General features: G+C 41.0%; 1 protein-coding gene across 1 annotated transcript in view; it reads left to right on the top strand.

Moving 5' to 3' along the window:
- Nucleotides 1-22,930, top strand: part of LOC129697949 (kelch-like protein 1) — a 357,960-nt gene that overhangs the window by 275,901 nt on the left and 59,129 nt on the right. The window contains exon 6 of the mRNA XM_055636695.1: nt 1,016-1,202. Coding sequence (XP_055492670.1) covers nt 1,016-1,202 — 187 coding nt within the window. The remainder of the gene's footprint in view (nt 1-1,015; nt 1,203-22,930) is intronic.

Here is a 22,930-nt window from a genome sequence, read left to right as displayed (position 1 = left end):
TGCTCTTTGGCTTAGAGACTGCATGAATGGTGGCCAATTGTATATCATCTATATAGATGCTAGAGACTGCAAATGCCAGAAACTGGAGCAAAAGAAAACAGACTGCTGGAAGAGCTCAGTGGATCAAGCAACATCTGTGGGAGAGAGCAATTTCCTGATGTAGTCTCAACCCCAATCACCAATAACTTTCCCCCTTCAGAGCTGCTTGACCCATTGAGTTTCTCCAGCAGTTTTTTTTGTGACATACAATGCATTATGGCTTGTACATGGTAGAACCATCTATTTAGGAGCAGATCATTTAGAACCATCTATTTAGGAACAAGGTAGGAGTAATCCACCTGGATTGATGTAAGGTATTCAAAATCTTTAAAGTTCCTTGGCTCTCTGCTTTATTATCAAGACTCAAAAGAGCCAAGAATGTTTAATTGTCATATGTACCAACAACAGAACTATGCAATTCTTGTTCGCAGCAGCAAAACCGGCCTCTATTTAATCAACAGTAAGGTGATTAAAGAGATGGCACTGTACTAGTGTCTGGTGGTATCCAAACCATCTTCATGGAGGCAGAATTGAAAGGCAATGCTTCTGTTCTATTTCCAGCTGTGCCATCGTCCAAGTAGGTATAGGGAAGTGTGAATCAAATAAAATAAAATTAATATTGTCAGGCATATAACTCAAGCAGATAACTGTTCAACTGAGAATGTGTCTCGTCAGAATTCAAGTCATAATAATTTTCTATACCTATTTTCCCTCAACATTCATTATCAATCTGCATGCAGTTCACAATCACATCAGTACTACATGTAATGATATGTATTGCTGGTTCATCCATTGCGTTTCATGATTTTGAATATCAAATTCAATTTAATGACTGCAGCTCAAACTTTCCATTCTTCTCAATCATTATTGGTTTGCCCTTAAACAAAATGACAAAACTAAAATACAACCTTGAAATGCTGCTACCACACAAAGAAATTAGTTGCCCATTTTAAAAATATTTTTTTTTGTTTTTCAGCTTCTGGCTGATCTTGAAAACAATGTTCTTTTCAAAGATGACCTTGAGTGCCAAAAGCTTATCTTGGAAGCCATGAAATATCACCTGTTACCAGAGAGACGGCCTCTAATGCAGAGTCCTAGAACTAAACCTCGGAAGTCTACAGTTGGAGCTCTGTATGCAGTTGGAGGCATGGATGCAAATAAAGGTAGGCGTTTCAGTGTTGTTTTGGAAGTAAAAACAATAGTAATTGTTCCTCTGATGTGCTAAATGTATCACACTAGTTTTACTGTGTTGAACTCTGATTCAGACATCAATGGAATAGAACTTCAGAAGCAGAATCTAACTTGCATATATTAATAATCACATGATTAGCATGTCAAATAATGGCAGGATTTCTTCCCTGATCTGTTCCTAATTATATGTTGGAAAATATTGTCAGTAATAATTAGTGATTATATCTTAACATTGATTCATTTAGCACACAGGAAGTTGTTTAGCCCATCATGCCTGCAGCTGTACTTTGAAAGACCAATTATATTTAGACAGCTATCAAAAGGGAAAAAATATTCAGGAAGTCTGGTAGATATGTGAGAAATGTAAAAGTGTTAAAATATTTCATATCAATGACCTTTTTATAGAAACAGGAATAAGACAGAAGGGCAGAAAACAGATAGAGGGGTGGAGAGAACACGAGGTAGATCTGTGATAAAGTGGAAGGCAGGAGAAATTAAATTACAGAAGTGATGTTCAGTATAGAGGGAAATAAATGAAAATGGGATGAGAAGAAACTAAAGTGGCACGTGGAGAATACTTAAAAGGAACACTTCAAGGGAACAGTACTGAGAGGTCATCAACCCAAAATATTAACTTTTCTTCATCCATCACAGGTGTTGTCTGGCCAACTAAATATCTCCAGTATGTTGTATTTTTACTTTGGATCTTCAGCATTGTCATTGAACTGCTTTCATGTTAATATTTGAAAACCATTCTTCAACATTGCTATTTGAACTCAAACAATGATACCTAAAAACTGGATCACATGGCACATAAAATACACAATCCAATTTACATTTTATCCAGGGTTTATTGAGTCGGTAATTATGTCTGGTTGAAATCACATTATATATGATTTTGGAGCAAACACTTATGTGCACCATTCACTTAGTCATAGTTTCATAGAGTGATACAGTGTGGAAACAGGCCCTTCCGTCCAACATGCCCACAACGACCACCTTGTCCCAGCTCCACTAGTCCCACCTGCCTGCGTTTGGACCATATCTCTCCAAGCTTTCCATGTACCTGTCTGTTTCATAAATGTTGGGATAGTCCCAGCCTCAACTATCTCCTCTGGCAGCTTTTTCCATACATCCACCACCCTTTGTGTGAGAACATTACTCCTCAGATTCAGATTAAAGCTTTTCCCCCTTCACCTTGAACCTATGTTCCCTGGTCCTTGATGCCCCTACTCTGGGAAGAGATTCTGTGCATCTACCCAATTTATTCCTCTCATGATCATATACATCTTTATAAGAACACCCCTCATCCTCCTGCACTTTAATGTTTCTGGTGTTTTCCTGCCTTGAGGAAGGCACCAAGCAACTATTTGGATAGCATGCATTTTTGCCAACACTATGTTAAATGGACCTCACTTGCACCAGGGGCATCTCAAACAATATTCTTGTTTTCATCACCATTTAAAGATTGATGTTCCTTGACCGCCTATTGATGTTCCTTGACCTGACTGGGTAACTTCAGAACTTCAGAACTTTCTGTAGGCTGTTACGATACTTCCAAAAGTCTACAAAGTCTGATTAACCTAATAAGAAGTGCTCTTTGGTTCATTTATTTGATGAGATACTCTTTCGATAGTTGCTTCAAACATTGCTTCAAACATCTGAAGAAGGGTCTCGACCCTTTCCTTCATCCATTCCTTCTCTCCACAGATGATGCCTGTCCCACTGAGTTACTCCAGCTTTTTGTGTCTATCTTCGTATTTGTACTGTTAGTTGTTTTCGCCAGTCATCATACTTTGCAGTTTGGTCTCTGGTATATACTGAGCTAGAATGGGGACTTCCCCTTGTGTTCATGTTGGACAGTCTAGTATATCAAAGACAGGTGTGGAGCCAGAGGAAGAACAACATTTAGATCCTAACCCTGAGGACCTTGAGGAAGAGGCTGAAGAGCAGGAGAATGAAGAGGAGAAAGAAAAAAATAAAGCTTATGAAGGAAGTCCTTACTCAGCATCCAGAGTGTCTCTTCCAGCTGCAAAGGGAAGGGAAGCACTGTCTGTAGAAGCTTTGAGATGATACTTGATAATCCTTGACACCATGAAGTCCAGGTCACCTCCACTGAATACATTACATAAATTAATACATCCCTGGCTTACTATAAGACCTTAATATTTTCTAATGACTGGCAAATTGATTCAGTTTGAAGAAGGGTCTCGACCTGAAACGTCACTTATCATTTTCTCTAGAGATGTTGCCTGGCCTGTTGAGTTACTCCAGCTTTTAGTGTTGAACATTGATTCAAATACATTTTCATGTGAGGATCTCTGTTTTTGAATGCTGGTCCCAGTAAGGTGGCGACTAACCTGACATACCTCTTGAGATCATGAAGTTTCTTTCTGCATTATTCACCGTGTGAGGATTCTCACTCCTGGTGGAGAATATAGTAGTCTTCTGTTCCCAGACATTTACAGCAGGGCACAAGATATCCCTTCCAGCATACATCTCATTGACCAGATCATCAATTTGAATAAAGATGAAAATAATCTCACTCTCCTCTTCAGCCTCTCTTCCATAGTATGTTAAAGTCCGATTCGCTTCAAACAGATAACAACACAAAAGTCAGTAACAAAGCAGTGAAGTCTTTAGTTCGTCTAGGCGGGTGTGGGAGACAACTATAAGTATGTAAACACAAACTACAGATTTCCTTGCGTTCCACACACAGATGTAATGTTCAATCAGATGTATTTGTACCCTAATAATCAGCAATTCATTATCTTACAGAGCATTGTACAGCCTCTGGCCTTGACCATATATGGTAGTATCAAATATTGGCAGTTTCCTGTGATAGAGGAAAGGTTATGTCCATATGTGGTTTTGCTCGAAGGAGCTATTTCTTATATTTTTGCAGATTTAAGCGGTCTTTTTTTTTTACCTTTTTGATTCAGTGTCTGGACATTACAATCTCAAGAATAAAGACCGAGTGTTCTGAACATCTTTATGAATGTTTATATCAGAAGGGCAAAATATCTAGGGTTTTTATACTGTAATCTTGCTAGTGTTTATATTATAGGACAAGACATCTGGTGTGTTTGTACTTTAATTTTGCCGAGTGTTGAGAGGCTAGGTTAAGCATCCATTTTTGTATACTTATAAATCTACAGCAGAATCCATTTTGTAACTTCTACTTCATTTAACTCTATTTCAAGTACACATGGTGTACTTTGAGTTTTGTGTGTATAAAGGAAGCATACTTTTAAGGACTAATGCCCATCTCTGATTGTTGTGCAGCAGAATAATGGTGCCTGCACTGCACTGAAAGTGGTCCCATTGGGAACCATGCAAGTCCCATATTAGCACTTGCATTTGGTTATGAAACATTATAATACTGTTTAGTTACGGTTTTTTTGGCCAATTTCCATTTTTTTTCGATATAATTTGATATCAGGGCTAAACAAAGTAATGTTTTAGTGCACACATATGAGCTGCAATCCCAATTCCTAAGCCCTAGCATGCTTAAGGAAACATCTCAGCAACAGGTCACATGCCTGTACAATGTATCAGCGACTACAATTGCGACACAAAAAACCTCACTTGCTTCATACACGTCATCAGACACTTGGTTCAAAGTCGATAAACATCAATGACCTGCAAAAAGAGAATCTGTAAACAAAATGGTCTGCACTCCTGTTGCCAATTGCAGGCAAAAAGATTATTATAATTATGGAATCAAATTTCATTGCCTCTTCTCTTCTGTGAACTATCCTTATTTGAGTGGATTTATGCGACAGTTAGATGTATATTCATAAAGTTGATTATAAATGTACTATTCAGCTGCTCTCTAGTTTATAGAGAAATGAATAATGCATTAGATTCAACTGAGGGTGAATTTAATGAATATAAATGAAAACTCTGACAAAAGATGCATCAGAAATGTTTACCAAGGACAGTGCACGAAGGTGAGGTGATGGGGTCAAAATAACACATACCAATGTAAAAAGCACTGAGTTTCTGCATACTGTTCTGCAGAGACTGTCAGCATTGAGCAAAACATGAATAAGAGATAAACCACAGTTCTAGATAGGATTAGATGGCTCCAGAATAGGAGTTTTGAATCAACAAGTAATACCTGTGTTATAAGGTCATAAGAAATAGGAATAGAATTAGGTGATTCAGCCCATCAAGTCTACTCTGACATTCAATCATGGCTGATCTATCTCTCCCTCCTAACCCCATTCTCCTGCCTACCCCCCATAACCTCTGACACTTGTTAAAATGATAGTCGGAAGAATGGCATTGAAAGGTATTGGTATAATAAAGGCTATCTATGAGAAGTAATGTTAAAACAAGGTTGCCACTTTACATGGATGGAAAAGATGTAAAATTCCCACAAAATATTTGCAAGAAGGGTAAAGAGTTACTCCCGTGTTTCTTGGCTAACTTTTATCTCTCAATCAATTCTCTATTCTGTTTATTTTCATTTGAACAATAATTCACTGATGTAAGGATGGAATCTCCCAAGGCTATGGGAAGTATTGTATAACTGCAATCTTTAACACACAATGGTGTAGATGGTAGAGCTACTGTCTCACAATGCCAGAAACCAGGTTCGATCTGTGAAGTTTACATGTTTTCCCTGTGACCGTGTGAGTTTCCTTTGGATGCTCCGGTATTCCCCCACATCCCAAAGACATGCGGGTTTGTAAGTTAATTGGCCCCTAGACTGTAGGGAGTGGATGAAAAAGTAGAATAACATAAAACTAGTGCGAACAGGTGATCAATGGTTGACATGGAGTCAGCAGGCTGAAGTGTTGTTCACATGCTGTATCTAAACAAAACAAGGAAATATTAAATTCTATGCCCAAACCATTAGGAGCGACATTTGAGTGGTGATGGATGGTGTGCAGTGTACTGTTACATATCTTTCTTCCTAAACCCCAACATGCTTCCATACATTTTTCAGAATCGGGTTGATTAAGTAAAAGTTGCATATCCTGTGTATTTGGTCCATTGGCTTAACGTAAATAAAATCAATGAACCCCTGAAAGGCATGGAAAGTGATTCTCAGTGATGTTTATCAACATGAAAGTGAAATGCCGAGGATAAGTGCTGACAATTTATTAACATGGAAACACATTCAGAATATCTAAGGGAATTCCTCTGTCACTAGCTTTAATTCAGTTGCACACAAGATTGATAAGCCGGCTTGAAATTTTATATTGTGTAACTAATACAAGGGTGACGCTTAGCGTATTATGTACAATTCCGTTTGTTACATCACAGGAATAGAGAGGGTGCAGAAGAAATTTACCATGATCTCTGAGGAAGTACAGGTGCATGGTTCCTTGAAGGTCGAGTCACAGATAGATAAGGTGGTCAAAAAGGCTTTTGGCATTTTGGCCTTCAACAGTCTGAGTATTGCGCATAAAAGTTGGGAGGTCATGTTGCAGTTGTATAAGTTGTTGGTGAGACCGCATTTACAATATTGTGTTCAGTTCTGGGCATCATAATAATAATAATAATAAATTTTATTTATGGGCGCCTTTCAAGAGTCTCAAGGACACCTTACAAAAATTTAGCAGGTAGAGGAAAAACATGTAAGGGGAATGAAATAAATAGTAGAGACATGAATAGTACACAAAGTAAAGACAGAATACAATTCAAAACACAATATGAGGCAATTAATGCACAGATGAAAAGGGAGGGGGACGTGGGGCTAAGGATAGGCAGAGGTGAAGAGATGGGTCTTGAGGCAGGACTGGAAGATGGTGAGGGACATGGAATTGTGGATCAGTTGGGGGAGGGAGTTCCAGAGCCTGGGAGCTGCCCTGGAGAAGGCTCTGTCCCCAAAACTGCGGAGGTTGGACTTGTGGATGGAGAAGAGACCGGCTGATGTGGATCTGAGGGACCGTGAGGGTTGGTAGGGGGAGAGGAGGTCAGTGAGATATGTGGGGGGCAGATGGTGGAGGGCTTTGTAGGTGAGGACTATACCATACTATAACATACTATACCATGGTATAATAAAGATATTGTCAAGATTGAAAAGGTTCAGAAAAGATTTACGAGGACGTTGCCAGGACTAGAGGGTGTGAGCTATAGGGAGAGGTTGAGTAGACTGGGTCTCTATTCCATGGAGCGCAGGAGGAGGATGGGGGTGGGGGGGGGGGGGGGGGGGGGGGGGGGGGGGGTTGATTCACCAGCTTGATTGGTGGAATGGAGGGATTGTCCTATAAGCTTGAACCAGATTATAGGTTGAAACAAATTTCTTTGGATAAGTGAAGACTGAAATATGATCCAATTGAAATGCAATGGATCCAGAGAAGGTGAAAGCACAGGTGCTGTTCCTGGGGGAATCTAGATCTATAGGCATAGACTCAGAAGACCACAACATCCATTCATGCTGGAGATGAGGAGGAATTGCATCAGTGGGATTCTTCACCCCAGTGAGTTGAAGATATGGAATCATTAAATATATAGGCTCTGTAGGAGAGGCAAGGGTTATGGTAAAGAGAGAAGAAAGTGGTTCCAAAGCTGAGATCGGATTTTATGAAGGAGAAAAGCCGGTTCAATGGATGATGTGATCAGCTTCTCATCTTATTTCCCATGCTCTTATCTTCTTGTGTTAAATTTGGTACCAGGATTAACACTTACAAGGAGTGTGTAACAGACTATAAAAACGATAAACAAGCTGCCGGAAGAACTCACTGGAACAGGTAGCATCTGTGGAGAGAAACTTCAAACTGATGAAGGATCCCAACTAAAAACGTTGTCTATTCCTTTCCCTCCACAGATGCATCCTGACCCGCATCAAATTCTTTTAGCAGTTTGTTTTATACTCAAGATTCTAGGATTGGCGGCATCTTGTGTTTCTAAACAGGCCACAAGTTTTTGTGATGGCTTATTTTTAAATCAGCAAGCTTCACTGACATGGCAAGGTTAAAGGATATATTGCAAGTGGCAAAACTAATATTTACTTGTAATATTGTTTGAGCTGACTACCATCAATGTCTCCAGGGCTGAATATGTTTTCAGCATTGGCAGAGTGCAGTGGTGGCAGAACAGATGTTCATCATCCATCCCCACCCAGGTGTTCTCCAAGCTAAAATGAAACAGACAAGCAATGAAATAGGGCTGAACTCTGAAGACCAAAACCTACTCTGAAATGTCAACTGTTCCACATAGAACTGTCACCATGTAATCCTGCAAGAATTTGGAAGGAAAAGGCCCCTTTGCAAATATAGAAATCCCCATCTTGCAGACCAGTGATTTTCTGTAAGTGTTCCAAGATTGAAAATAAAAACAGTTCAACGGTTAAAAAGATACAGAAAATTTTGAGCAGCAACTTTGGCCAAATTCAATGGCATTTGCACTGAGGAATGTGCTGCTAAGTCAAGAATAGTGAGCTCTTTCCTTAAATGGAGAAGAAAGTTTGCCATGGTGAAGCGAATTTATAATTTTTAATTATTATTAATTTAAGGTATTTTAATTGTTAAATGCTTTTACGCAATTCATATTTTAAAGTGGTTCAAAAGATCTGTAAGTTGATCATTAAAAGTGTTTTTAATGATTAACAGCACAGTGGTAGAGCTTGGAAAGCTGCTGCCTGACAGTGCCTGGCACCCAGGTTCGATTCTGACTTTGGGTGCTGTCTATGTGGAATTCAGGTCTGGGTTTAGGTTTATTATTGTCACGTGGACTGCGGTACAGTGAAAAGCTTTGTTTTGCATGTTTTCCAATCAGATCAGATTATACTGATGCTGGAGAGGTTCCAGATGTTAACGAGAAGATCCCAGCAATGATTGGGTTAACATGTAATGAGTGTTTGACGGCATTGGACTGTACTCGCTGGAGTTTTGAAGGATGAGGGGCCTCTTAAAACTTACCAAATTGTGAAAGACCTGGATAGAATGGATGTGGAGAGGAAGAATTTCATTCATCAGAAGGTGGTGAATCTGTGGAATTCATTGCCACAGAAGGTTATGTAGGTCAAGTCAATAGATATTTTCAAGGATAAATTCTTGATTAGTACAGGTGTCAGGGGTGATGGGGAGAAGGCAGGAGATTGGGGTTGAGAGGGAAAGATAGATCAGCCATGATTGAATGGCGGAGTAGTTTGGCCAAATGGCCTAATTCTGCTCTTATCACTTAGACATAGACATAGAAAATAGGTGCAGGAGTAGGCGATTCGGCCCTTCGAGCCTGCACCACCATTCAATATGATCATGGCTGATCATCCAATTCAGTATCCTGTACCTGCCTTCTCTCCGTACCCACTGATCCCTTTAGCCACAAAGGCCACATCTAACTCCCTCTTAAATATAGCCAATGAACTGGCCTCAACTACCTTCTGTGGCAGAGAATTCCAGAGATTCACCACTCTTTGTGTGAAGAATGTTTTTCTCATCTCGGTCCTAAAAGATTTCCCCCTTATCCTTAAACTGTGACCCCTTGTTCTGGACTTCCCCAACAATCACTTATGAACTTATTATGAACTTATGAGATCAGAACAGCAGAAGCTGCCAATTGAATGTGAAATTAATTGTTCTATTAACGCACAACAAATATTCTTTGGCAGCCCTTGCAAATTCAAGATGGTAAACTTCCTTTCCCGACACAACGATATACAAGCACTGAAATGATCTGAAAGTCTACAAACAATCAGTTGAGTTCAATTGATTAAATGAACAAACACTGCAGGCTAAAAAACTGTAAAGAGTGAAAACAAACATAGTTATTCTTCATAGTCAGCAAGTTAAAGAAACCCTCTCCAGGCACTGACAGAACAAATAAAGCACACAGCATTGTTGAGAATAAGCAATTCCCAATTTGCAATCCTGATTTGTGGTGACATCATTTGAAATCCTGATTTGTGGTTGTTGTGACACCTGTACACTTGGTGCTGTATTAGTATCATGGGAAACGAAACATGGAATAAAACTAATGGTTCTCATTCCCTGTTATTATCCAGTGACTTCTATGAAAAGCGTGGATGTAGATCTCAAGTGAATGCAGGTTTTGCTTTTTATGTTACTACTAAGTCTCAACATAAAATTTAAAATGAAAGGTGGCTTGTCTCCTTTGTAATTGAACGAGGAAATTATAGCAGATAAGGCTGGCAACAGCAAACCTTTTAATAAGTGCTGAAAAGATCAAAATTGATTTCAGGACTATTACTGTTTTAAGGAGCCAATTTGATCACATTAGGAGTAAAAATACAAGACTTAAAAGAGGTAACATTTTTCTGGTGAATTCACAGTTTGGGCAATATTGTACCAAACTGGCATGATGATGTATTACATTTATGTTTTCAGCTGAGAGCAAAGACCAATTTGTCTTCAAAGTAAGTCTTAAAGGCTTTTCACCCCTCTCAGCAGCTGCAAAGTACTAGTTCTGGAATGAACAGACTAGTTTTATCACCATTTAGCCCATCTTGTTTTTTGAACAATCAAAGTACCTATCTGAAGACATGTCAGCATCTTCACATGACTGCCTATGGCCGTTGAAAGAACAAATGTGGGAAATGATCAATAAATAATTCTTATAGACTTTACTATCTATATCTTTGGTATTTCTGATTAAGCAATTGATAGCTTGTGACAACAGTGTAGCTTTGATGGGTACTTGCCTTCAGGGGCATCAGCCATGTTGAATTAATGCAATTGCAACTCCATTGTGCCCGGTTAATCTCTCACATAGCCAGTCTCAACAACTTCTTTAGAGTCACTGTAATTATTAATATCATTGTTAACAAACATGATCAGAATTCCTGTGGAAAACAAGCAAAGTAAAAAGAGTCCAAACTAATCACAATTAGGAATTGTGTGATGTTATTATTTGAAAGAAAGATTTTGAGTTGATAGTGAAGGCTCAAAGACACAAGCATAGACAATTGGAGACTGCAGAGAGGAAAATGGAAGGAAGGTATAGAGCAATTAAAAGCTACAACTACACAGAAACATCAATTCTATTTTTGCTCATGTTGTATGAGGCCAGGTTGTACAGCAATCTTTACAAGAACTTAGAAAGTACATTTCATTTTTTATTTATCCAGAGGAAGCCAATTATGACACTCTATATTGCAATGAAACAATATAGAATAATAAAGAAAAACCACTCAACGTTTTACATTCCATTCTTATACATTTACAGCACTGTGCACACAAGAGAAACAATTTTACAAAACAGGGAAAGTGCAGTGTACAGTATGTAATTGCTTTTGCATGATATAGGAGTTCTCAGAGCTATTCGATCAACCATGAACAGTACTATAATTAACAACTTTCATAAGACATTCACACAATATAGCATAAATAATCAAGTGACAGATGGGTGTATAAAGGACAGGAAGTAAATATTTCCACTTTAGCAACATACCAATAAAATGTTAAAGCATATAGTTAATATAGATAATAAGTTAAGGTAGAAAAAGAGCTCAGAAATACATGGAACAGATTAAGCTCTGAAAACCAGAGTCAATAACATTGCCACATGTTGTTACTATACATCTCATCATTCCTGAGATGCCCAGACAAAGGCACCTGTGTGTAAAAGCAGGTACCAAAATCATGTTGGATACAATAATGTAGTGTACTGGTTATGTTTCTGGACTAGAAGACCTGAGCAATCTTTGGTTGGTACTGTGGCACAAAAACTGCAACAGCTATCATGATCTTGTTTTAATCCTGACCTCCATTACCACCTCTTTGATGTTTGAACCTTCTATCTGTGGTTTTCCTCTGGGGGGGTTTCAGCATCATAAAAATATACAGTTTGTTAGGTTAATTGGTTGGTGTAAATTACTGCCTACATAGGTGGTGATAGGAGAATCTGGAATTATTTGATAGAAATATGAGAGGGAGTATATTACAAAGAAATAAATAAGGGAATGGGATTCATGGCACTGAGTGCCATCATAGAAATGATGGGCCAAATGACTTATTTCTATGTCATAGGAACATCTTCTACCTTGTAGGATAGGGATGAACAGAAAATAACAGGGGTGTGTATGTTGGCTGCCCTCTCAAGACAGTGTGAAGTATGGATGGAATCAATGGAGAGAGGCCAGTTTGAGTGATGGTCTGAGCTGCATTCACAACTTTCCACAATTTCTTGTGGTTTTGATCAGAGCAGTTGCCATACCAAGCTATGATGTGTTAGAATAGGATGCTCTCTATCGTACATCTATAGAATTGGTCAGAGTTATTGGAGACATGCCAAACTTCCTTAGTCTTCTGAGGAAGTAGACATTGGTGTGCTTTCATGGCCATAGTTGAAGCCTGGTCTAGATCAACCATGACCATAGTGAATGGCAGGTCAGGATTCAGGGGTCAGGTAGCATACTCCTGCTCCTATCATTTTGTGTTCTTTTGTTCTTGTCATAAGGTCAAGTAATAGGAGCAGAATCAGGCCTTTTGGGCCATTAAGTCTACTCAACCATTTAATGATGGCTGACCTATCTCCCTCTTAACCCCATGGGGTTCATGGTTGGATATGGTATAATGATAGAGTGGCATAACACAAAGTACCTTCTGTGCCTTCAGTTGCTAAGATTCTATGACACCATGGCCTGATGACCTTAGCTCTTCTTCTTGGACTGCTATGGCCCCCGGTGAAGGTATTCCGGCATGTCATTAACTGCATAGCTTCACACTCGTGTGCAGTTTGGTGAAGAACCTTGATGGTGAAGATATTCCAATGTATTTGCTTCCTTTGTCTTTCAGATGTGGAAATGGCAGGTGTGACCGTGTTGGTCATAGTGCTTCTCACTTATAGGTCCTCACTGAAACTATAGTAAATCAGTAAATAGGGGTAGACAATAAAAGTGAGAGATTATGATCAAGCAGATTGTTCTACACCTGTTTAATTTAAAGACAGTGTGGAAACAGGCCCTTTGGCCAACCAGGTCCATGCCAACAAATGATCACCCGTACACTAGTTCAATCCTACAAAATATGGACAATTTACATGACCCAATTAACTTACAGACCTGCACATCTTTGAAATATGGGAGGAATCTGGAGCACCCAGAGAAAACCCACACTGTCACAGGGCAAATGTACAAATTGCATGCAGACAGCACCTGCAGTCAGGATCAAACCCAAGTCTCTAGCACTGTAAGGCAACAACTCCAGCGCTGCACCACTGTGCCACCCTTGATATGAATGCCATTCGCTGCTATTGTCTGCAATGGATATTATGTCTAAAATGGAGCTGCCATTTCTGGCACATGGTTTCAGTAAAATACTTAAATAACAAAGCCACTTCTGAACTGCAAGTTATACATATATCTACCAAGTTGCATTTGTTGAAACAGTCTTGCTGTCTGAATTTCAATTTCTATGATTCCAATCGTCCCATTCTTTTCTCCCCATGCCAGGATCTAAAATTTATTTTCAAGCTCCTCTGCAACAGTCATGCTTTAGGATTGGAATTGCTTTCAACAGCAGAATTTAATGTGCCATTCTAGTTACATTTATTTTGTTCATATCAACCATTTAATTTCCTAGAAATGAAGCATGAAGCTGATGATTCTAAATCACAAAATACATTAACCTTTGTCACCAGATAGTGGAAACCACACAGTCAGCAGGAGCAAAGAAATTAATTGTAGTATTAATTATTAATCATATCATTACATTCATTGCATTTGGTTAATTAATTGTTGTGTTTCATACCGGCTCAGAACAATGTGAAATGCAAGCAGGAGGAGGTCAACGAGCCTTTCAAGCCTGCTTTCTATTGTACATCATGGCTAACCTGAATTTAGTCTCAACTCCTTTCTTGCCCCATGAAGGTCAAAATGTCTCAGGCTGAAATGTTTTATGGCACAGTTCTCTTCGACATAGAATTGCAAAGATCCTCTAAGAGAAATCTCTCCAAATGAAATGGGAGAGCCGTAATCCTGTGACTCTGGGGAAAATATCCTTACAACATCTCATACGGCAAACCCCCCTTGCAGTCATCTTTGTTTAAATTAATTCACTTAAAAAATGTTCCAAGGTGTATAGGTCCATTCTCTCATTCCTTCCTTAGGAGACAGCTTCCTCTTCCTCGGAATCAATCCAGTGAATCTTCTGTGAACTGCTTCTACTTCAAAGTCATACTGCACAGAAACAGCCCCTTTCATTGTCCATTGCGACCAAGATACGCCACATATGTTAGTCCCACCTGCTTGTGTTTGCCTCCAAACATCCCTCTAAACTTTTTTATCCATGTACTTATCCAAAAGTGCTGGTATAATACCTACGTCAACTACCCCCTTTGGCAGCTTGTCCAGTTACCCACTGTGCTCTGTATGAAAATGGTGCCCTTTATGTTCCTATTAACTCTTTCGCCTCTCACGTTAAACCTATGTCTCAATTTTTTTTATTCCCAACTCTGGGTAAAGAACTCTGTGCATTTAGCCTCCTGCACTCTAAGAAATAAAGTCCCAGCCTGCTCAACCTCTCCTTAAGGCTCTGGGTCGAGTCTGGGCAATATCCTTGTCAATCTTTTCTGTACTCTTTCCATTAAAAAAAATCAAGTTTATCCCTCTTCACATAAATAAAAACATATGCTGTACTCCAGGGTTGGTCTCATCTGAAGCATGTCTACTTGAACTCTATTGCGCTCACAACAGAGGCACAGAGGTAAGACATTTAATGCTGCTTCCTCACTGCTCCAGGGACCCAGGTACAATCTTGACCTAAGGTACCACCTGTAGAAAGTTTGCAAATTCACTCTGTGACTTTCCACGGGTACTGCAGTTTCTTCCTACATCTCAAATGTGCGCTGCTAGTTTACTTGGAGATTACAGATTATGTCATGTTTAAGAAAGAACTGCAGATGTTGGAATAATTGAAGGTAGACAAAAAGCTGGAGAAACTCAGCGGGTGAAGCAGCATCTACGGAGCGAAGGAATGCATGACGTTTCGGGAGAGCCAAAACATCACCCATTCCTTCGCTCCATAGATGCTGCTTCACCTGTTGAGTTTCTCCAGCTTTTTGTCTGCCATAAATCATGCCTTGGTGCAGAGAAGTTACAAAACAATAAAATGGCAGAGCTAGAGTGAGGGACAATTGGGCTCATGGGTGTCTGACTTGAACCTCCTCCACTGCCAGGGTGAGGCAATCTACCTCATTACGGTCGATGCACTTTTCTTTTATCTACACTTTATTCCATTGCTCACCGACATATTCCATCTCTCTCACTGACACACCATCTCCCACTGACACACTCCATATCTCACTGACGCTCTCTAATTCCCTCACTATTTCCCCATTTTTGAACCCACCTTAGATTTTCCATTTTTCTAGTGTTCTCCCCTAATTCCCCATTTGCTGGTGTCCACACTCCAACTCTCTCAGTGACCAAAGCCATCTCTCTCTCTCTGTGTGTTTAAGAAGGAACTGCAGATGCTGGAAAATCTAAGTTTAAACGTTTTGGGCCGAAACCCTTCTTCAGACTGATGGGGGGTGGGGGTGGGGGGAACCAGGAAGAAGAAAGGAAAAAGGAGGAGGAGGAGCCAGAAGGCTGAGTGATGGGAGCAGACAGCCCGAGGGCTGAGGAAGGGGAGGAGACAGCAAGGGCTAACAAAATTGGGAGAATTCAATGTTCATGCCCCCAGGATGCAGACTCCCCATACGGAATATGAGGTGATGTTCCTCCAATTTCCGGTGTTGCTTGCTCTGGCCATGGAGGAGACCCAGGACAGAGAGGTCGGATACGGAGTGGGAGGGGGAGTTGAAGTGCTGAGCCACCGGGAGGTCAGGTCTGAAGAAGGGTTTTGGCCCGAAACGTTGCCCATTTCCTTCGCTCCATAGATGCTGCTGCACCCGCTGAGTTTCTCCAGCATTTTTGTGTACCTTCCATCTTTCTCTCTCTCACTGACACCTTCCATCTCTCTCCCTCAGTGGTGCACTGCATCTCTCTCCGTCCATCTCATTGACATGCTCCATCTCTCTCACTGATACATTTGTTGTTTCTCCCTCACTGATGTGCTCTTCCTCTCTCTCAGTGACATTCTCCATCTCCCTCTCTACTCACTGACACTCTATCCCTCTCATTGACACACTCCCTCCCTCTCACTGATCCTCTCTCTCTCTGTCTCCCACTTACATACTCGGCATGTCTCTCTTACTGTCTCTTACTCACCGACATACTCCATCTCTCATTGATACACTTCATCTCTCTCACTGACACAGTTTACCTCTCCCACTGACACACAATCTCTCTCTCCCTCACCAATGTACTCCACCTCTCACTGACACACTCCATCTCCCTCTCTCACTGACACACTTCATCTCTCATTGTCATTCCATCTCTCTCTCCCTGACACATTCCATCTTGCATTGACACACTCCATCTCTCTCTCTCTCTCTTTTTGTTCCTTTCCAAGGACTTTATTCAACAATTGCATATTACAGAGTACCAAAGGTACATAGACGTTCAATGGTTACAGTACATCAAGCTGTCATTATAGTACGATGTTGCAATTTTTATTTACTGTGCTCTCTACCCCTCGCGGCTACCAGCGCATACAGAAGGCCTCCAACATCCTCGTGGACACCGCGTGTTCCCTCTCCAGGGACACATGAGCACAGACATAGGCCTGGAAGAGGGGCAGGCAGCCGACTCTGATGTGACCATCAACCGCCCACTGCCTGGACCATCTTGACCATCTTGGTCAGGCCAAGGGCAAACCGACAGGGAGATCCCACCCTCCCACCCTCCCGATCGGCCCTACCCACACCCTGCCTTGTGTCCATCACCAGGATCGTGGGACTAAAATGCAGCCAAAAACTTAAGGAGCAGGCCCTTCAGATATTCGTACATGGACAGCAACCTCTCACACTCATATACAGGTGGAATACGGTCTCTTCCTCGCCGCAGAGGTTACAGGCGGCCAGTGAGCCTGTGACCGACTCATAAGTTTATTACACGCCACGGCTCTGTTAAACACTCTCCACCACCTCCTCGCCTCTAGTGGGGCCCGCCTCCGCCTTCAGGTGGTAACAAGCCTGTCCGGATGGAAAACGAAGGCGAGGAAGTACAGGATGTGCAGGAGCATTCTCTACAGTACGTGTCTCCCCGCATCTTGAAACGCACGCTGGGGATCTCGGAAAGGTGGCACATGTTGTGTGGGGCCGGCGCCCGGGAAATATTCCATAGCCTGGGCCCGATGAGCAATTCCGGCAGAGCAGGGGTAAGCTCGGTCAGAATCGTTCTGAGCACATGGCTCTCCTAAACACCAGCCGTGAGAGGGTGATGACCGCCCCCCCTCGCAGCCACAACACCCCTCTCCCCCTGAGGAGCAACGCACTGGCTGAAGATGTCCAAATTCCTCATTCTTAACACATTGCAATAGAAGCAAAACAGACCCCGTGTGGTGGGCTGACTGATGCCCACCACCAGGAGCAGCGAAACCACCCTTAAGCAACGGCCTTGGATGAAAAAATGCATGGCCAGAACATGCCATTTGGGAGGGGGGGGGTGGGGGTTCTCCGCATACACGTACCTTTGCAGTGTCCTGAGATGGAGAGCCGCCACCTGGCTACGCACGCATACCAAGGTCTGGCCACCTTCCTCTAATGGGAGACTCAGGACCACTGCGAAAACCCGCGCTTCCTATCTCCCCCCCAAAAAAACATTTGCTTCTTTTGTATTGTAGTTGCAGAGATAGTGGGCAGGACAAGAGTAGTCAGCCAATACTATAACATGGAGGCCACCAGCTGGTTTTTGACCAGCATCCCACCCAGGAAAGAAATAACTCTAAGGAAGCCTGACCAGCGTCCCAGCTGGGTGTCGACTTTTGTCTCCAGCTCCTGCCAGTTTGTCGGTCAAGCATCCTCAGTGGGACTCGGGTGGATCCCCAGCTGGAGGAGGTGCGAGGTGCTCCACGTCCTCTCTCTTTCTCTCGCAGGCTTGGCGATGGCTTCGACCAACACCTCCGCACAGTTCGCATTAACCAATCCGCTCTCCTGGTGACTCAGCACTTCAACTCCCCCTCCCATTCTGCATCTGACCTTTCTGTCCTGGGCCTCCTCCATGGCCAGAGTGAGTCCCACCACAAATTGGAGGAGCAGCACCTGATATTTCACTTGGTTAGTTTACATCCCAGCGGTATGCACATTGACTTCTTTAACTTCAGGAAGTCCTTGCTTTCCCCCTCCTTCCCCTCCTCTTCCCAGCTCTCCCACAGCCCACTGTCTCCGCCTCTTCATTTCTTCTTTCCAACCCCACCCCCCACCCCCTCATCAGTCTTAAGAAGGTTCTTGACCCAATACTTCACCTATTCCTTCACTCCATAGATGCTGCCTCACCCGCTGAGTTTCTCCTGCATTTCTGTCTACATTCAATTTTTCCAGCATCTGCAATTCTTTCTTAAACAAAGAAATAAGAGAACTGTTAATCACAAACTTTGTGAATTTGTAAAGGAAGACATACATAACTTACAGATATATTGGGAATTAAAGGTCTTGAGAAAGGTAGAAACTGAAGAAAATTCAAAGCTCTAACAAAATAGTGTTTGGAAAATAATGGGACTAAAGGCTGATTATTGACAGCCTCTATTAGCAAAGGAATTGATCCTGGAAATGGTAGATGCATAAGTGGCCATCTTCCAAATTACTTTATACTCTGGATCAGTGGATCAGTTCCTACAGTTGGGGGCAGGGGGATTGGATGAGTAGGGGGAGATGGCAACCACATAACTGAAGGAAAAGATGAAGGAGAATAAAACAAGATATTACAGCTCCGTTTTCATAACATGGCTGTAGAAAAAATGCTGGAATTTGTTATATAATTTTGAGTGACAACATCTGGAAAACATTAATAGGATGAAAACCAACACTTGGAAAATATTATTAAGATAGAACAAAGTCAACATGAATTCATAAAAGAGGAATTAGCTTGACAAATCCACTGCAGTTTATCTGAAGATGTCACTGGTGGAATATATGCAGGAAGAACATTTGGACTTTAAGAAGAATTTTTCAATTAAGCATATGTGATTGATGATAATATACAGGCATGTATTCAAAAAAGGTTAACAAACTGGAAACGGAGTGGAAACAAATGGGTTTTTTGCAGGGTGCACACAGTGACTAGGAGAGTGTCTCAGGGATCAGCTATTTACTGCATACATGGATATTTGGATAAGTGAATGAAACATCTCCAAATTTGCAGACAACACAAAGTTGAAAAGTGGAAGGGATTAATGTATGAGCTGTGAGGAAAATGTAAAGGTAATTTAGACAAGTTGGTAAGTGGGCAAATTAATGGCAGATACAGTGCAATGAGGATGAATGTGAGATTATCTGTTATAGATCTAATTTTTTTTTAGTTTAGTTTATTGTCACGTGTACCTACAGTAAGTACAGTGAAAAGCTTTTTGATGCATGCTATCCAGTCAGCGGAAAGACTATAGATGATTACAGTCATGCCGTCCATGGTGTACAAATGCAGGATAACGGGAATAGCCTATAGTATCAGAAAGACAGACAATTTTCTGGATAGTGATGGATTTGGAAAGAAGAAGGTGTGACAAGGCTAGATGTCCTTGTATTACATTAATTGAAAGCACACATTCCATTACAGCCAGCAACTAGGTACGCAAATAGTATGTAGATCTATTGAAGAGGATTCAAATACACGAGCAAGAAGACCTAGCTGGAAGAACTCAGTTGATCAATGTTTGTCAACATTACAGGTTGCGACCCTGCATTAGAACTGAAATTGCAGTGGGAAAACTGAACAGAGGGAGAGGGAACATGGGTGAACTGGGAAAGGAGTTCAATGTTCATACAAATTGACCACAAGCAGAATGCCAAATGTTGTTGCTCCAGTTTGCATTTGGCATTACTGTGTCAGTGGTGAAGGTTGTGACAGACTTTTCTTCACTATTTGTAACTGGAACACGATGAGAGGAGGAAAACAGCATTGCCATGAATAATTGTAGAATATGGTCAGACTGTTAACGTGATACATTTTGTGATTCATTTTGTAATTTAATGGAACACCATATTCAGTTATTTTCAAAATCAGTTCAATTGAAATAAATGTTGAATGTGGCTTAATAGTCTGCTATTTGCACATTATTAATAGGTAGTCCTAATATTCTACTCATCAATAGTAGGGTTATTTATTTACTCAGTAATCCATTCATCACTGCTTTACAGTTCTGATGGAAAATCATTACAATAGTCATTTAGGAAAGCTTGTTGGATATGTTATTGGTCTATTGATTCACAATGTGATGTATAAAAATGCAATAGGGAAAAAATGTTCAGGAACATTTGGTGTTTAGCAAGCTGCAATAACGCTTTACATCAGTGATTCTTGTTCTAGCACAGCAGAGGATTTATACGTAGAAGGCATTGCACTATAGTTGGATTTATTCAGTGATGTGTCAGTGCCTGGACTGTGTCTGAGCATTTGGGAAGATAATCAGCTTTTCAAGATGGAATATAACACAGCCTGGAATCGAATGTGAATGACAGTATGCACTTACACAAAGAAAAAGATCTAATAACTTTCAAAGGGAGCTGCGAGTGGTGCAGTAATAGAGCCCCTGCCTTAGCATCAGACCCATTCCAATCCTGACATGAGGTGCTGTGTGTGTGTGTGGGGATTGCGCATTCTCCAAGTGACCACATAGGTTTCCTGTGAGTGCTCCGATCCTCCTAAGTCCCAAAATAACAGGGTTGGTGCATCAATTGGCCTCTGTAAATTTCCCCTAATTTATAGAAAAATGCAAGAGTTTGGAGCCAGTTGAGGAGATTGTGCATTGACAGTGAATAAAAAATGGGAATTAATGTATAATTGGTGTCAATGGGTGCTTGATGGTCGGCATGCACTTGGCAAGCTGAAGGGCCTGTTTCTGTACTACATGACTCTATTCTTCTACAAGATGGTTGGCCATTTAACATCAGGTTCCTACTATTATCAAGGTTTAGAAAGTAAGAACAAATACTTAAATATTAAGGAACAATTTGAATTTAGGTACAAAACATGTCCTATAGCTTCCTTGAACTTACTGACTGCTTTGGAAGCAATGGTGAATTGCTGACACTTTTCAGCAGATCCTCACCTACTTTAATCATTGCCCCATCCACTCTCATATGTGGGCAATGAGGCAGGTGGTTATTTTTCAGATGTAGTTATTTTGGTAATGTAGGACACAAACATTTGCTCACAATTCCATCAAATAGCAAGGTTACAAGTACCAGATTTGTCGTTTGTGTGGGGTATTGACTAAGGAGTAACTTTTGGTCAGGACACTGAAGAGAAGGGACCTGGCCTTCAATAAAATAACACCTTGCAAGGAGACAAGCTGTCATTTATTGACATAATTTGTTTTTCATTTTAATAATAATCTGTATTCCTAAAAAATATTTTTTTAAAGTACATGGCTATATTTACATTAAATTTTATTGTCTTGTTTATACATTCATAGTGTTATCTGATCTGTGCATTTGTAGTCTGAAGGAGGATCCCAATCTAGAAACATAGAAACATAGAAAATAGGTGCAGGAGGAGGCCATTCAGCCCTTTGAGCCAGCACCGCCATTCATTGTGATCATGGCTGATCGTCCCCTATCAATAACCCGTGCCTGCTTTCTCCCCATATCCACTAGCCCCTAGAGCTCTATCTAACTCTCTCTTAAATCCATCCAGTGACTTGGTCTTCACTGCCCTCTGTGGCAGGGAATTCCGTAAATTCACAACTCTGGGTGAAAACATTTTTTTCTCACCTCTGTCTTAAATGACCTCCCATTTATTCTACGACTGTGGCCCCTGGTTCTGGACTCGCCCAACATTGGGAATATTTTTCCTCCATTTAGCTTGTCCAGTCCTTTTATAATTTTATATGTTTCTATAAGATATCCCCTCATCCTTCTAAATTCCAGTGAATACAATCCTAGTCTTTTCAATCTTTCCTCATATGACAGTCCAGCCATCCCATGGATCAATCTCGTGAACCTACGCTGCACTGCCTCAATCACAAGGATGTCCTTCCTCAAATTAGGAGACCAAAACTGTACACAATACTACAGATGTGGTCTCACCAGAGCCCTATACAACTGCAGAAGAACCTCTTTACTCCTATACTGAAAATCCTCTTGTTATGAAGGCCAACATCTGAAACATCATCTGTTCATTTCCCTCCACAGATGTTGCTGGCTGCTGAGTTTTGCCAGAACTTTGTGTTTTGCTATACATTTGTAATGTTAATACCATATACAAGGCATCACTGTCATTCATGTGGCCTTTTGGACGATTCAGACCTAGTATTTGAAAGGCTTTTTCCATAGGGCTTAGCCTCTCAATGACAAGTGACTTGGGAATGCTAGTGCCGGATTCTCAAAAAGTTAATCTGCAAGTCGAATCAGTAGTAAAGAAAGTAAACTCAATGCTAGCATTTATTTCAAATGGGCTTGTATACATTAACCAGGGATGTAATGCTGAGGCTCTATATGGTGCTGGTAAGGCCACTTTTGGAATATTGTGAGCAATTTTGGGCACCATATCTGGGGAAGGATGTGCTGCCTCTGGAGAGGGTGCAGAAGAGGTTTACAAGAATGATCCTAGGAATGTGTAGGTTAACTTATAATGAGCGTTTGTCAGCACTGGGCCTGTACTCGCTGGAGTTTAGAAGATTGAGGGGAGGCCTCATTGAAACATACAGAATACTGAAATGCTTGGATAGTGTGGATGTGGAGAGGA

Source organism: Leucoraja erinacea, chromosome 6 (genome assembly GCF_028641065.1).
Source record: "Leucoraja erinacea ecotype New England chromosome 6, Leri_hhj_1, whole genome shotgun sequence".
NCBI classification, from domain to species: domain Eukaryota; kingdom Metazoa; phylum Chordata; class Chondrichthyes; order Rajiformes; family Rajidae; genus Leucoraja; species Leucoraja erinaceus.
The sequence above is the reverse complement of the archived record's forward strand: the minus strand, read 5'-3'. Positions and strand labels throughout refer to the sequence as shown.